Raw genomic sequence first — 15,624 nt, 5'->3', positions numbered from 1 at the left:
TTTATTATGCCATGCCTCTATTTTTTTCTTTTGTGCATATATTTGTGTTTCTTCAAAAACTTTGTCATACCATGCCTGAGAAAGAGGTCTGCTAGAAGTCTCAAAAGCTGCTTTGTAACATCATTTATTTTATTTTTTTTAGCCATTAAATGGTATCATAATTACAAGAACACAAGAACAATCTTTTTACAAATATGACAAAACAATTTGTGAACTTACTATAATATTTATCTACAAATTCTGGATTTGTGAAGCTTCCAACATGTAAAATTCAATTACTATCATTAATAATGGACAATTTACAGATCAGAGAGAAGAATGGATGATGGAAACACAATGGAGAAGAAACGACAATGGGTACAGCCAGAGCAGAGAGAACAAGGAGGATAGGAATGGTCAGCATGGAGAGAACAAGGAGGATGGGAATGGTCAGCATGGAGAGAACAAGGAGGATGGGAACAGTCAGCATGGAGAGAACCAGGAGGATGGGAATGGGCAGTGCAGAGTCAACCAGGATGGGAATGCCCAGTGCAGAGCCAACCAGGAATGGAATGCCCAGTTCGGGGACAACCAGGAATGGAACGGCCTGTGCGGAGACAACCAGGAGTGAAACGGTCAGTGCAGAGACAACCAAGAATGAAACGGCCAGTGCAGAGACAACCAGGAATGAAATAGCCAGTGCAGAGACAACCAGGAATGAAACGGCCAGAGCGGAGACAACCAAGAATGAAATAGTGTGGAGTCAACCAGGAATGGAACGTCCAGTCTGGAGACAATCAGGATGGCAACACCTAGTGTGTGGGTTACAGGGAAAGGAATACTTAGGGCAGGTAGAACAACGATCGGAATGCTCAACATGGGGGTAATAGGAGAGAAATGCTTAGGCTGAGGGGTACTGGAATGGAAACACTCAAAGCATAGATGTTTTAAGAACCTAGAGAGCTGTTCGACTGGGCCAAATGAAAGAAACATGGCTGTAATTAGAGAACTATGAATTAAATGGATGGCGCAGATTACAAGACTACCTTAGAATGGAAGTCTAGCACTCAGTGCGCCAGAAGGTGAGGTTATCCAATGTCTACTTAGTCATGGGTTAAATGGTGATCAAACAAAATATCGAATTGACATACAAATTAGATCCAACTTTTCATGGAACGTTTATCATTGGGAACCTCATAAATCCCGAATATTACTTGTCTCGCTTCACATGTATTTCCATTTGATGATTTTATATTTTTTTTACTCACTGAGCTGGAGAAACTTCCGCCATTAAAAGTTCACTACCCTGAGTTTTCTATACATTTCACAAATCTAGACTGTACAGCCGCTAAACATTATTTTGTGTCATATCTGTGATTTGTGCATTAACTGCAAGGTAAAAAACCAAGCATTTTACCATTATCCGTGTGTCAGAGGATTACACCAGGTAACCTGAGTGTACAGAGTAGATTGGTGAGTGTGATACGCTACTCTCTTCATACTCCTCCTCACTTCCAATAGTGCTCAAATCTGAGGACACTTCCAATGTGGGGGCCAGGGAGGCACAATTCCACGGTCTGCTGACAGTGGACACCTCCATGGTGGCATGGCTCTCCTGTCTGTCAATAGGTGCCTGCAGGATGGACTGGCCTTGCTGCCTGCTGATGGTGGTCACCTCTACGCTGGGGCATTGAGGCTGGCTCTGCCACACACTGTAAAGGATATGAGATGGCTCCTTGCTGGACATGGGGGCATCAATGCAGCGGCTCCTGTTCACAGAATGCTGCCCAGAAGACGTATTATCCACACTATAGAGGAAGAACATTATAATTGCATGTTAAAAGCAGATTGGAGACTGCTACACAACCCCAAGAATAACCATGCTGTGGTTCACGCTAGAGTGTACACCTCTACATGACACATAGCACATGAAAAGTAAAGGTCCATGGACTTCAACCCACCCCTGTGACTTGTCTGAGCCTACTCCCATCCACTGCCTCTACATCTCTCCTGCTGTCATACTCATTACCTGTACAACTCTTCCTGCCATTTTTCTCTGCTATGCTGATGTAAGCACAAAACCAAGATGAAGAGCACCAAGAGAACCAAGCCCATGATGAGAGTGATAGTGATTGCCGCAAAAATCCCCATCGATCCCAGGCCACCTAAAATACAAAAGAGCGTGCTTGGGTCATGATGTACCGTACAGTTACAATCAACATTGTTCATTCTCCATTGTAAAGTTGGTTTATTGCAATTATTAAAGCCATTTCTCCAAATTCAACTAAAATGCCACTTTTACTGACTTCTGCGGTCTCAGGATTACTCAGCCTTTTATGACCAGCGTTTTTAGTAGTCAGTAGAGCCCCTCTGGCTGTTATGAACTGCTGCAGACGTTATTCATCAGTTTAGTCGCATTCCTCATTGGCAATGGCTTCCTGATCATTAAGATACTTGGGTTTGCTGCTGCTACCTTCTACACATCCCACTAGTTTCCATGGGTGTCATGCCAGGAGACTCTGAAGGCCACTCCAGAATCTTCCAGGACATCTTCATCCAAGTCTTGGTGGACTGTTGGAAGACCTAATGATGACTGAGCTTCAGCTTCTCATAGAAAGCATGATGTTTTCCCCGAGGGTTCCTGATACTTGTTATATTACTTGTCTTCAGCTGGTTACATGCAAACAGCAGAAAGTTTCAAAATGTGATGAATAAACCGACTTTAAAGTGGGGTGTATATTGGGGGAGAATAATGATTGTAAGGCTGGGGTCACAATAGCGTAGAATATGGACGAGTGCTACACAAGGAAACATCGCACTCGGACCAGTGTTAATCTATGGCACCTCACATCACCGTATTTTTTCTCGGGTGTATTCTACGTGCGAGTAAAATCACAGCATGCTGTGATTTTACACATGTATCGGCCGAGTCTCGCCAATGCAAGTCTATAGGTGTGAGAAAAAAAAAATCGGACACCACATGGACCATGCGAATGCTGTCTGATGTTTTCACACTGGTGTCCTTTGAAAACCCGGCAATTCATGTGCGGTGTACAGTAAAATCACACTGACAGGTTAGAATAGAATAGACAGAATAGATATATACACATATAATAGATGTACCATATATACTCGAGTATAAGCCGAGATTTTCAGCCCACTTTTTTGGGTTGAAAGTCTGGCGCGGTCCCTGCTTCCCGGCGTCCCAGCTTCTTCCTGTACTGAGCGCTCACATGGTACCGATCATTACAGTAATGAATATGCAGCTCCACCTCCCATAGGGGTGGAGCCGCATATTCATTACTGTAATGAGCAGTAACGGTGACCGCTCAGTACAGGAAGAAGCTGCCGGCGCCGAGGAAGCAGGGACTGCACAGCGCCAGGAGCAGGTGAGTATAACGGGGAGGGGGAGCGCTGCGTGATATTCACCTGCTCCTCGTTCCGGCACCACTCCGTCTTCAGTATCTTCTGCAGAGACGCTCAGGTCAGAGGGCGCGGTGACGTGGTGCGCCCTCTGCCTGAACGTCAGTGTAGAAGAAGCTGAAGATGGAGCTGGAATGAAGTCAGGTGAATATTGAAAGTGCCGGGGGCCTGAGCAACGGAGAGGTGAGTATGTGATTTTTTTTTTTTATCACAGCAACAGCAAATGAGGCAAGTGTCTGTATGGAGCATCTTATGGGGCCATAACGTTTGTGCAGCACTTTATGGGGCAAGTGTCTGTATGGAGCATCTATGGGGACATAACGTTTGTGCAGTACTATATGGGGCAAGTGTCTATGGAGCATCTAAGGGGCCATAATGTTTGTGCAGTACTATATGGGGCAAGTGTCTGTATGGGGCCATAACGTTTGTGCAGCACTATAATGGGGCAAGTGTCTGTATGGAGCATCTATGGGGCCATAACGTTTGTGCAGCACTTTATGGGGCAAGTGTCTGTATGGAGCATCTATGGGGCCATAACGTTTGTTGAGCACTATATGAGGCAAGTGTCTGTATGGATCATCCTATGGGGCCATGTCCAGCACTATATGGGGCAAGTGTCTGTATGGGGCCATAATATTAGTGCAGTACTATATGGGGCAAGTGTCTATATGGAGCATCTGTGGGGCCATAACATTTGTGCAGCACAATATGGGGCAAGTGTCTGTATGGAACACCTATGGGGCCATAACGTTTGTGCAGCACTATATGGGGCAAGTGTTTGTATGGAGCATCTATGGGGCCATAACGTTTGTGCAGCACTATATGGGGCAAGTGTTTATATGGAGCATCTATGGGGCCATAACATTTGTGCAGTACTATATGGGGCAAGTGTCTGGGGCCATAATGTTTGTGCAGTACTATATGGGGCAAGTTTCTATATGGAGCATCTAGGGGGTGTAGGGGTTCCACTCACTCAGCTGCGACGGCTGACACTCAGGAGGCAGGTTCCTTTAAAGTTCACTGGGTTTATTGCTCCATAAACCATATGACAAAACAACAGAAAGCAAATAGCCTTTGGGTCAGGCAAAGAAAAACAAGTGTCCAGTTCATCCGGCTCAGTTCTGAAGCCGTAACACACTCAGGAGGGTCTCACCTCCACACATATCTCTCTGTGTTAAGCATTAGGCTTTCTTTTATATGTCTAACCACACCCAGAACCCATCACATGACCAGACATGTGGTTGTGACATCACCACAGGTCCTGAAACACATATAGGTAGCTATGGTTACATCACAGTAGCAAGCCATCTATAAGGGACATATCTCCCATCGATTAGACACCCTTTAGCCACGCTACATACCTCCCCCCTCTGCCTAAAGCCGTGGGGCTTGGCACTTTCTCCCACTAGACAAGGGATTCTTGACAGGGCATCAGCATTACCGTGCAGCTTTCCGGCCCTATGTTCCACATGGAAACAGAAGTCCTGCAGGGCTAAGAACCAACGGGTGACCCTTGCATTTCTACCCTTCGTTTCCCTCATCCACCTAAGTGGGGCATGGTCGGATATCAGTCTAAATTTACGTCCCAGCAAATAGTATCGTAATGTGTCGACTGCCCATTTTATGGCCAAGCACTCCTTTTCAACGACTGAGTAGTTCTTTTCAGACGAGGACAGCTTCCTACTCAGATAGAGAACGGGATGCTCCTCTCCATGTAGTTCTTGGGAAAGGACTGCTCCCACCCCAACATCTGAGGCATCTGTTTGAAGAATAAACTCTTTCTTGAAGTTTGGGGCCATCAGAACGGGTTGCTTACATAAAGCCTCTTTCATTTCTTGGAAGGCTGAATCTGTTTCTTCGGACCACTTAACCATTACTGATTTTGTCCCTTTTAGCAGGTCAGTCAGAGGCGCCGCCATTGTGGCGAAATTTGGGATGAACCTCCTGTAATATCCCACGATTCCCAGGAAGGCTTTAACTTGCTTCTTGGAAACTGGTTTTGGCCATGTTTGAATTGCCTCCACTTTACTGATTTGGGGTTTTATTTCTCCATGACCCACTATGTATCCAAGGTACTTAGCTTCTTCTTTACCCAATGCACACTTCTTCGGGTTTATTGTAAATCCGGCCTCTCTTATAGCATCAAACACCGCTTGGACTTTCTCCAGATGACTCTCCCAGTCCGGGCTAAAGATGACGATATCATCTAGGTACGCAGCAGCGTATGCCTTGTGGGGTGCAAGGACTCTATCCATAGCCCTTTGGAAGGTGGCCGGAGCTCCCTGTAGGCCAAATGGCATCCGGACATACTGGAAGCACCCATCTGGTGTAGAAAACGCCGTCTTCTCCTTGGCTTCCTGTGCCATGGGGATCTGCCAATACCCCTTCGTCAAATCCAAGGTGGTTATGTACCTGGCGGGCCCAAGCCTTTCGATGAGCTCATCAACGCGGGGCATGGGATATGCGTCGAACTTAGAGACCTCATTCAACTTCCTATAGTCGTTGCAAAATCTCCACTCCCCATCAGGTTTTGGGACCAGGACAATTGGGCTCGACCAACCGCTCTTGGATTCCTCAATGACTCCAAGCCTCAACATACGCTCCACTTCCTTGGAGATAACGTCTCGACGAGCCTCAGGAATACGATAAGGTTTCACATTCACCCGCACATGTGGCTCTGTTAGGACCTCGTGCTCTATGACCTTCGTGTATCCTGGCAATTCTGAAAACAGGTCCCTGTTTTTCTGGAGTAACTCCCGGCACTGCTGTTTCTGGGTCTTTGATAGCGTCTCTGCTATAGTAACCGCTCCAACCTCACCTTCTGGGTTGCTTAACAATGACGGAGTTACTGTCGGCTCTCTATCTTGCCATGGCTTGATGAGGTTGACATGGTAAACTTGGAATGGTTTCCGTCTTCCTGGTTGATGAATTTTATAATTTACCTCACCAAGTTTCTCGACAACCTCATATGGCCCTTGCCATTTGGCCAAGAACTTGCTTTCCACCGTTGGAACTAACACAAGAACTCGGTCTCCCGGATTGAACTGCCTCACTCTTGCAGACCGGTTGTAGACCCTGGCTTGAGCTTCTTGTGCTTGGAGAAGGTGTTCTTTCACGATCGGCATCACCTTTGCAATCCTCTGCTGCATCAGGGCCACATGCTCAATGACGCTTCTGTGGGGCGTGACTTCGGCCTCCCAGGTTTCCTTGGCTATATCCAGGAGTCCTCGTGGATGTCGGCCATATAGAAGCTCAAACGGTGAGAACCCTGTGGAGGCCTGTGGAACTTCACGAATGGAAAACATCAGATAGGGTAAGAGACAATCCCAGTCTCTACCGTCTTTCTCTATAGCTTTTCTCAGCATGCTCTTTAGTGTCTTGTTAAACCTCTCAACAAGGCCATCTGACTGGGGATGGTACACCGAGGTCCTCAACTGGGAGATCTTCAGGGCTTTGCACAACTCCCTCATCACCTTGCTCATGAAAGGTGTACCCTGGTCAGTCAGGATCTCCTTTGGCAGACCTGTCCGGGAAAAGACATGGACCAACTCGCGGGCTATGCTTTTTGAGGAAGAATTTCTCAAGGGAATTGCCTCAGGATAGCGTGTGGCATAGTCCAGGATGACTAATATATACTGATGGCCCCGAGCTGATTTAACTAAGGGACCGACCAAGTCCATGGCAATTCTCTCGAACGGTACCTCAATAATGGGCAGTGGCACAAGGGGGTTCCGGAAATGAGGAGTGGGAGCAGTTAACTGACATGTAGGGCAGGACCTGCAATAGTTCACTATTTCCCGGTGACACCCAGGCCAATAGAACCTCTGCACAACCCGTTCCTGCGTTTTTTCCACCCCCAGGTGTCCACCCAAGATGTGTGAATGGGCCATGTCCAACACTTTCCGTCTATACGGACCCGGCACTATCAACTGCTCTACCAACTCCTCCCTTATTTTCGTGACCCGGTACAACAACTCCCCCCTCAACAGAAAATGGGGAAATCTTGTGTCTGCCCCCGGCTCCTGTACCACCCCGTCAATAACTGTGACATTATTAAAGGCTTCCCTCAGAGTGGGGTCCCTATGTTGGGCAGTCCCAAAATTTTCACCGGTAACTTCTAACTCCAAAATGTCAGATGTAGGGGATACTTCCTCCTCATCCCCAACCAGAACACAAAAAGGAAAGCTGTCTGCCTCTGGGTGTGGCGATACCCTTCCAGGGTTCACTGGTTCCCTGCCAGGGAGCTCAGAACCTTTTCCCCACAAATCCCAAAACAAACAGAAATCCCGGCCAATAATTATAGGGTGCAACAAGTCCTGAACTACGCCGACTATGTGGGACTCAGTGCCACATGCCGTTTCAATGTCCACCCTGGCCATAGGGTAGTCCTTTGCATCACCATGTATGCACCGCACTCCGACCTTCTTTCCTGGGAGCAGGTGGAGAGGAAAAGTGGCCCTCACCAGGGTCACTAGGCTCCCCGAGTCTAACAGTGCCGTTACTGCTCGACCGTTCACCTTTACGGGACACGCTTGAGGTCCCTCGTTAGATGGAGAGTTCACACTACAGGCTGGATACGCATAGTATGAACAACGGCGTCCCATGCTGCAGTCCATCTGCTCAGTGGTTTGGGAACAACGGGCAGCTATATGTCCTGGCTTGTGGCACCTCCAACAAATAATATCACCCGTGGGGACCTTGGGCACCACCTCCCCCGCCCTTTGTGACCTTGGACGCACCACCCCTTTTTGGGACTCAACTGCCTTCTGGGACCCCCAGTACGGCATGGGCTGCCTCCCGAAGGAGCCTTCCAACCCTTGGTATCTCTCAACCAGTCCGATCAGCTCGTCGGCATTCTGGGGATCACCCTGGGCAACCCAAGACTGTATAGGCCTCGGGAGGGAATGGACAAACCGATCCATCATCACCCGTTCTACCATCTGTGCAGGTGCAGAGGATTCTGGCTGCAGCCATTTCTGGACCAGGTGCAACAGATCAAACATTTGGGAACGAGGTGGTTTGTCCTGGTGATAGCCCCAGGAGTGAACTCGCTGTGCCCTGACAGTCAGTGTCACCCCCAAACGTGCGAGAATCTCGGCTTTCAATTTGTGATACTCTTTGGCATCCTGCAAGGTCAAATCATAGTACGCCTTCTGGGGTTCTCCCGTCAGGTATGGCGCAAGTACCTCTGCCCACTGCTCTGGCGGAAGTTTTTCCCTCTCAGCGACCCTCTCAAACACCGTCAGGAAGGCCTCAACATCATCCCCGGGAGTCATTTTCTGCAATGCGCGTCTTACCGTCTTTCGGACGTGGGTGTCATCAGCCAAACCTGGGGTTGGGGCACTCGCCTTGCCCTGGATGGCGGTTGCCAGAAGCTGCATCTGCTGCTGGCTCTGTTGTACCTGCTGCATCAACAGCCTGTTGGTCTCTTGCTGCCTTTGCCCCTGCTGGACCAAGTGTTTCAGCAGGTCCTCCATTTTCTCCGGCAATGCTTGCTGGCTTGCAACAGCCTTGACCCAGGACATTCAAAAAATAAACTCACTTCTCCGCTGGGAACGCTGCTCGCATGTCTACCACCAATTGTAGGGGTTCCACTCACTCAGCTGCGACGGCTGACACTCAGGAGGCAGGTTCCTTTAAAGTTCACTGGGTTTATTGCTCCATAAACCATATGACAAAACAACAGAAAGCAAATAGCCTTTGGGTCAGGCAAAGAAAAACAAGTGTCCAGTTCATCCGGCTCAGTTCTGAAGCCGTAACACACTCAGGAGGGTCTCACCTCCACACATATCTCTCTGTGTTAAGCATTAGGCTTTCTTTTATATGTCTAACCACACCCAGAACCCATCACATGACCAGACATGTGGTTGTGACATCACCACAGGTCCTGAAACACATATAGGTAGCTATGGTTACATCACAGTAGCAAGCCATCTATAAGGGACATATCTCCCATCGATTAGACACCCTTTAGCCACGCTACAGGGGCCATAACGTTTGTGCAGTTCTATATGGGGCAAGTGTCTGTATGGAACATTTATGGGGCCATAAAGTTTGTGCAGTACTATATGGGGCAAGTGTCTGTATGGAGCATCTATGGGGCCATAACGTTTGTGGAGCACTATATGGGGCAAGTGTCTGTATGGAGCATCTATGGGGCCATAACGTTTGTGCAGTACTATATGGGGCAAGTGTCTGTTTGGGGCCATAATGTTTGTGCAGTACTATGTGGGGAAAGTGTCTATATGGAGCATCTAGGGGGCCATAACGTTTGTGCAGTACTATATGGGGCAAGTGTCTGTATGGAGCATTTATGGGGCCATAACGTTTGTGCAATACTATATGGAGCAAGTTTCTGTATGGGGCCATAATGTTTGTGCAGCACTATATGGGGCAAGTGTCTGTATGGGGCCATAATGTTTGTGCAGCACTATATGGGGCAAGTGTCTGTATGGGGCCATAACATTTGTGCAGCACTTTAAGGGGCAAATATCTTTATGGAGCATCTTAAGGGGCTATAATCAACATTTGTGCAGCATTATATTGGGCAAATGTGTCTATGGAGCATCTTATGGGGCCATTATTAACCTTTATACAGGATTATATGGGGCATATTTTAATATGAAACATCTTATGGGGCCATCATAAACTATATGGAGCATTCTATGGGGCTTCTGATTCAATATGGATATTCAAAAACACTTAACCTACTGATGTCTCAATTAACTTTACTTTTATTGGTATCTATTTTTACTTTTGACATTTACCGGTAGCTGCTGCATTTCCCACCCTAGGCTTATACTCGAGTCATTAAGTTTTCCCTGATTTTTGTGGCAAAATTAGGGGGAGTCGGCTTATTCTCGGGTCGGCTTATACTCGAGTATATACGGTATATATATATCAGTGACACACACATATATGTATTTATATTGAATAAATAGATAGATACAAGAAAAGCTGGAAAATCATCTGCCGCATACAGTATAATCACAGAGTGACAAGTTAGAATAGAATAGATAGAATTGACACAGTGGGGAAAAAAGTATTTAATCAGCCACCAATTGTGCAAGTTCTCCCACTTAAAAAGATGACAGAAGCCTGTAATTAACATCATCGGTAGAACACAACTATGAGAGTCAAGATGAGAAAACAAATCCAGAAAATCACTTTGTCTGATTTGGCAAGATTTATTTTTCAAATTATGGTGGAAAATAAGTATTTGGTCATTAACAAAAGTTTATATCAATATTTTGTTATATATCCTTTGTTGGCAATGATAGAGGTCAAATGTTTTCTGTAAGTCTTCACAAGGTTGGCACACACTGTTGGTGGTATGTTGGCCCATTCCTCCATGCAGATCTCCTCTAGAGCAGTGATGTTTTGGGACTGTCGCTGGGCAACACGGACTTTCAACTCCCTCCAAAGGTTTTCTATGGGGTTTAGATCTGGAGACTGGCGAGGCCACTCCAGGACCTTCATATGCTTCTTACTAAGCTATTCCTTTGTTGCCCTGGTGGTGTGCTTGGGATCATTATCATGCTGAAAGACCCTTCCAGATTTCATCTTCAATGTCCTTTCTGATGGAAGGAGGTTTGCACTCAAATTCATGGCCCCATTCATTCTTTCATGTACACAGATCAGTCTTCCTGGTCCCGTTGCAGAGAAATAGCCCCGAAACATGATGTTGCCACCCCCTTGCTTCACAGTAGGTATGGTGTTTTTTGGATGCAACTCAGCATTCTGTCTCCTCCAAACATGATGAGTTTTCTTTCTACCAAACAGTTCTACTTTGGCTTCATCAGACCATATGACATTCTCCCAATGCTCTTCTGAATAATCCAAATGCTCTCTAGCAAACTTCAGACGGGCCTGGACATGTACTGGCTTAAGCAGGAAGACACGTCTGGCACTGCAGGATCTGAGTCCCTGGTGGCGTAGTGTGTTACTGATGGTAGCCTTTGTTACGATGGTCCCAGCTCTATGCAGCTCATTCACTAGGTCCTCTGGTGTGGTTCTGGGATTTCTGCTCACCATTCTTGTGATCATTTTCACCCCATGAGGTGAGATCTTGCGTGGAGCCCCAGATCGAGGGAGATTATCAGTGGTATTGTATGTCTTCCATTTTCTTATTACTGCTCCCACAGTTGATTTCATCACACCAGTCTATTGCAGATTTAGTCTTCCCAGCCTGGTGCAGGGCTACAATTTTGTTTCTGGTATCCTTCGACAGCTCTTTGGTCTTCACCATAATGGAGTTTAGAGGGTGACTGTTTGAACTTGTTATCAGTATAAAAGACACCTGTACACAACCTCAAATAGGTGCCATTACTACAGGTAATGAGTGGAGGACAGAGGAGCTTCTTAAAGAAGAAGTTACAGGTCTGTGAGAGCCAGAAATCTTGCATGTTTTTAGGTGACCAAATACTTATTTTCCACTATAATTTGAAAAATAAATCTTGCCAAATCAGACAAAGTGATTTTCTGGATTTGTTTTCTCAATTTTGACTCTCATAGTTATGGTCTACCTATGATGTTAATTACAGGCCTCTCATCTTTTTAAGTGGGAGAACTTGCACAATAGGTGGCTGACTAAATACTTTTTTTCCCCACTGTATATACACAAAGAATAGATGTGAATATATATATATACTAGCTGAAGAGCCCGGCGTTGCCTGGGCATAGTAAATATCTGTTGTTAGTTATAGCACCTCACGTCTCTTATTTTCCCATCATGCCTCTCATTTTCTCCCTTACACCTCTCATTTTCTCCCTTACACCTCTCATTTTCCCCCTCACTCCTCTTTTTTTCCCCCCCACTCCTCTCATTCCCCCCTAACACTTGTCATTTCGACCTCATATCTGTCACTATTTTCCCTCACTCCTCTCATTTTGCACTCACACCTTTTCATTTTCACCTCACACCCCTCATTTTCACCTCAGTATATACGTTTGTTATCTCCCTTACATATAGTATACACCTGTATGTCTTCTCTTGTATATAGTATATACCTGTATGCCATCTCCCCTGTAAATAGTATATACCTGCTGTATGTCATCTCCTCCTGTATATTGTATATACTCATGTGTCATCTCCTCCTGTATATAGTATATACCTGTATGTCATCTCTTCTGTATATACTATATACCTGTATGTTATCTCCTCCTATATGTAGTATATACCTGTATGTCATCTCCTGTATATAGTATATACCTGTATGTCATCTCCCCTGTATATAGTATATACCTGCTGTATGTCCTCTCCTCCTCTATACCTATGTGTCATCTCCTCTTTTATATAGTATATACCTGTATGTCATCTCCTCCTGTATATAGTATATACGTGTGTCATCTCCTCCTGTATATAGTATGTACCTGTAAGTCATCTCCTCTTGTGTATAGTATATACCTGTGTATCATCTGCTCCTGTATAAAGTATATACCTGTGTGTCATCTCCTCCAGTATATAGTATATACCTTTATGTCATCTCCACCTGTATATAGTATATACCTGTGTGTCATCGCCCCTGTATATAGTTTGTACCTGTATATCATCTCCCCTGTATATAGTATATACCAGGATGTCATCTCCTCCTGTATATAGTATATACCTGTATGTCATCTCCTCCTGTATATAGTATATACCTGTGTGTCATCTCCCCTGTATATAGTATATATGTGTGTCATCTCCTCCTGTATATAGTATATACCTGTGTGTCATCTCCTCCTGTATATAGTATATACCTGTGTGTCATCTCCTGTATATAGTATATACGTTTGTCATCTCCTCCTGTATATAGTATATACCTGTAAGTCATCTCCTCCTGTATATAGTATATACCTGTGTACTTTGTCTGCCAGGCGCCGGAAAGGTCAGAGAGGACCGGCGCCTGCGCACTGCAGTACTTTGCTCTGCCCTCAACAGGGCAGACAAAGTGCGCCGGAGCCGTGGCTGAAGATCAGAAGAGGACGTCTTGGAATGAAGATGGGAGGCACCGCAGCGGACCAGAGACACCCATCCGACCGGACCAGCAGCGGGACCGCCCCTGGGTGAGTATAATCTAATGTCTTTTTCTCCTCTTTCAGGTAACATCGGGGGCTTATCTACAGCATTACAGAATGCTGTAGATAAGCCCCTGATGCCGGTGGGCTTACCTCACCCGCGATATTCGGGGTGACAGGTTCCCTTTAACAAAAAAGTGTGAAACAACTGAAAATCTGTCTTATATTCTAGGTTCTTCAAAGTAGCCACCTTTCGCTTTGATGACTGCTTTGCACACTCTTGGCATTCTCTAGATAAGCTTCAAGAGGTGGTAGTCACCGGAAATGGTCTTCCAACAATCTTGAAGGAGTTCCCAGAGATGCTTAGCACATTTTGGCCCTTTTACCTTCACTCTGCGGTCCAGCTCACCCCAACCATCTCGATTAGGTTCAGGTCTGGTGACTGTGGAGGCCAGGTCATCTGGCGTAGCACCCCATCACTCTCCTTCTTGGTCATATAGCCCTTACACAGCCTGGAGGTGTGTTTGGGGTCATTATCCTGTTGAAAAATAAATGATGGTCCAACTAAACGCAAACCGGATGGAATAGAATGCCGCTGCAAGATGCTGTGGTAGCCATGCTGGTTCAGTATGCCTTCAATTTTGAATAAATCCCTAACAGTGTCACCAGCAAAGCACCCCCACACCATCACACCTCCTCCTCCATGCTTCACGGTGGGAACCAGGCATGTAGAGTCCATCTGTTCACCTTTTCTGCGTCGCACAAAGACACGGTGGTTGGAACAAAAGATCTCAAATTTGGACTCATCAGACAAAAGCACCGATTTCCACTGGTCTAATGTCCATTCCTTGTGTTCGTTAGCCCACACAAGTCTCTTCTGCTTGTTGCCTGTCCTTAGCAGTGGTTTCCTAGCAGCTGTTTTACCATGAAGGCCTGCTGCACAAAGTCTCCTCTTAACAGTTGTTGTAGAGATGTGTCTGCCGCTAGAACTCTGTGTGGCATTGACCTGGTCTCTAATCTGAGCTGCTGTTATCCTGCGATTTCTGAGGCTGGTGACTCGGATAAACTTATCCTCAGAAGCCGAGGTGATTCTTGGTCTTCCTTTCCTGGGGCGGTCCTCATGTGAGCCAGTTTCTTTGTAGCGCTTGATGGTTTTTGCCACTGCACTTGGGGACACTTTCAAAGTTTTGTCAATTTTTCGGACTGACTGACCTTCATTCCTTAAAGTAATGATGGCCACTCGTTTTTCTTTACTTAGCTGCTTTTTTCTTGCCATAATACAAATTCTAACAGTTTATTCAGTAGGACTATCAGCTGTGTATCCACCAGACTTCTGCACAACACAACTGATGGTCCCAACCCCATTTATAAGGCAAGAAATCCCACTTATTAAACCTGACAGGGCACACCTGTGAAGTGAAAACCATTTTGGGTGACTACCTCTTGAAGCTCATCAAGAGAATGCCAAGAGTGTGCAAAGCAGTCATCAAAGCAAAAGGTGGCTACTTTGAAGAACCAAGACTATAAGACATCAATTCAGTTGTTTCACACTTTTTTGGTAAGTATATAATTCATAGTTTTGATGCCTTCAGTGTGAATTTACAATTTTCATAGTCATGAAAATACAGAAAAATCTTTAACCCCTTCAAGACCCAGCCTATTTTGACCTTAAAGACCTTGCCGTTTTTTGCAATTCTGACCAGTGTCCCTTTATGAGGTAATAACTCAGGAACGCTTCAACGGATCCTAGCGGTTCTGAGATTGTTTTTTCGTGACATATTGGGCTTCATGGTAGTGGTAAATTTAGGTCAATAAATTCTGTGTTTATTTGTGATAAACACGGAAATTTGGCGAAAATTTTGAAAATTTCGCAATTTTCACATTTTGAATTTTTATTCTGTTAAACCAGAGAGATATGTGACACAAAATAGTTAATAAATAACATTTCCCACATGTTTACTTTACATCAGCACAATTTTGGAAACAAAATTTTTTTTTGTTAGGAAGTTATAAGGGTTAAAATTCGACCAGCGATTTGTCATTTTTACAACGAAATTTACAAAACCATTTTTTTTAGGGACCACCTCACATTTGAAGTCAGTTTGAGGGGTCTATATGGCTGAAAATACCCAAAAGTGACACCATTCTAAAAACTGCACCCCTCAAGGTACTCAAAACCACATTCAAGAAGTTTATTAACCCTTCAGGTGCTACCCAGAAGCA

At 45.5% G+C, this 15,624-nt stretch overlaps 1 protein-coding gene across 2 annotated transcripts in view; it reads right to left on the bottom strand.

Annotated features, from left to right (window-relative positions):
• Window positions 1–1,172: 1,172 nt before the first annotated feature.
• LOC138637477 (immunoglobulin superfamily member 11-like) overlaps window positions 1,173–15,624 on the bottom strand; it is a 69,115-nt gene continuing 54,663 nt past the window's right edge. For both annotated transcript variants that reach the window (XM_069726201.1, XM_069726210.1), the window contains exons 6-7: window positions 2,009–2,144; window positions 1,173–1,787 (exon numbers count right to left, since the gene is read on the bottom strand). In XM_069726201.1, coding sequence (XP_069582302.1) covers window positions 1,418–1,787; window positions 2,009–2,144 — 506 coding nt within the window. In that variant the 3' untranslated portion in view covers window positions 1,173–1,417. The remainder of the gene's footprint in view (window positions 1,788–2,008; window positions 2,145–15,624) is intronic.

The sequence above is a fragment of the Ranitomeya imitator genome, chromosome 1 (assembly GCF_032444005.1).
Source record: "Ranitomeya imitator isolate aRanImi1 chromosome 1, aRanImi1.pri, whole genome shotgun sequence".
Taxonomy (NCBI): domain Eukaryota; kingdom Metazoa; phylum Chordata; class Amphibia; order Anura; family Dendrobatidae; genus Ranitomeya; species Ranitomeya imitator.
The sequence above is the reverse complement of the archived record's forward strand: the minus strand, read 5'-3'. Positions and strand labels throughout refer to the sequence as shown.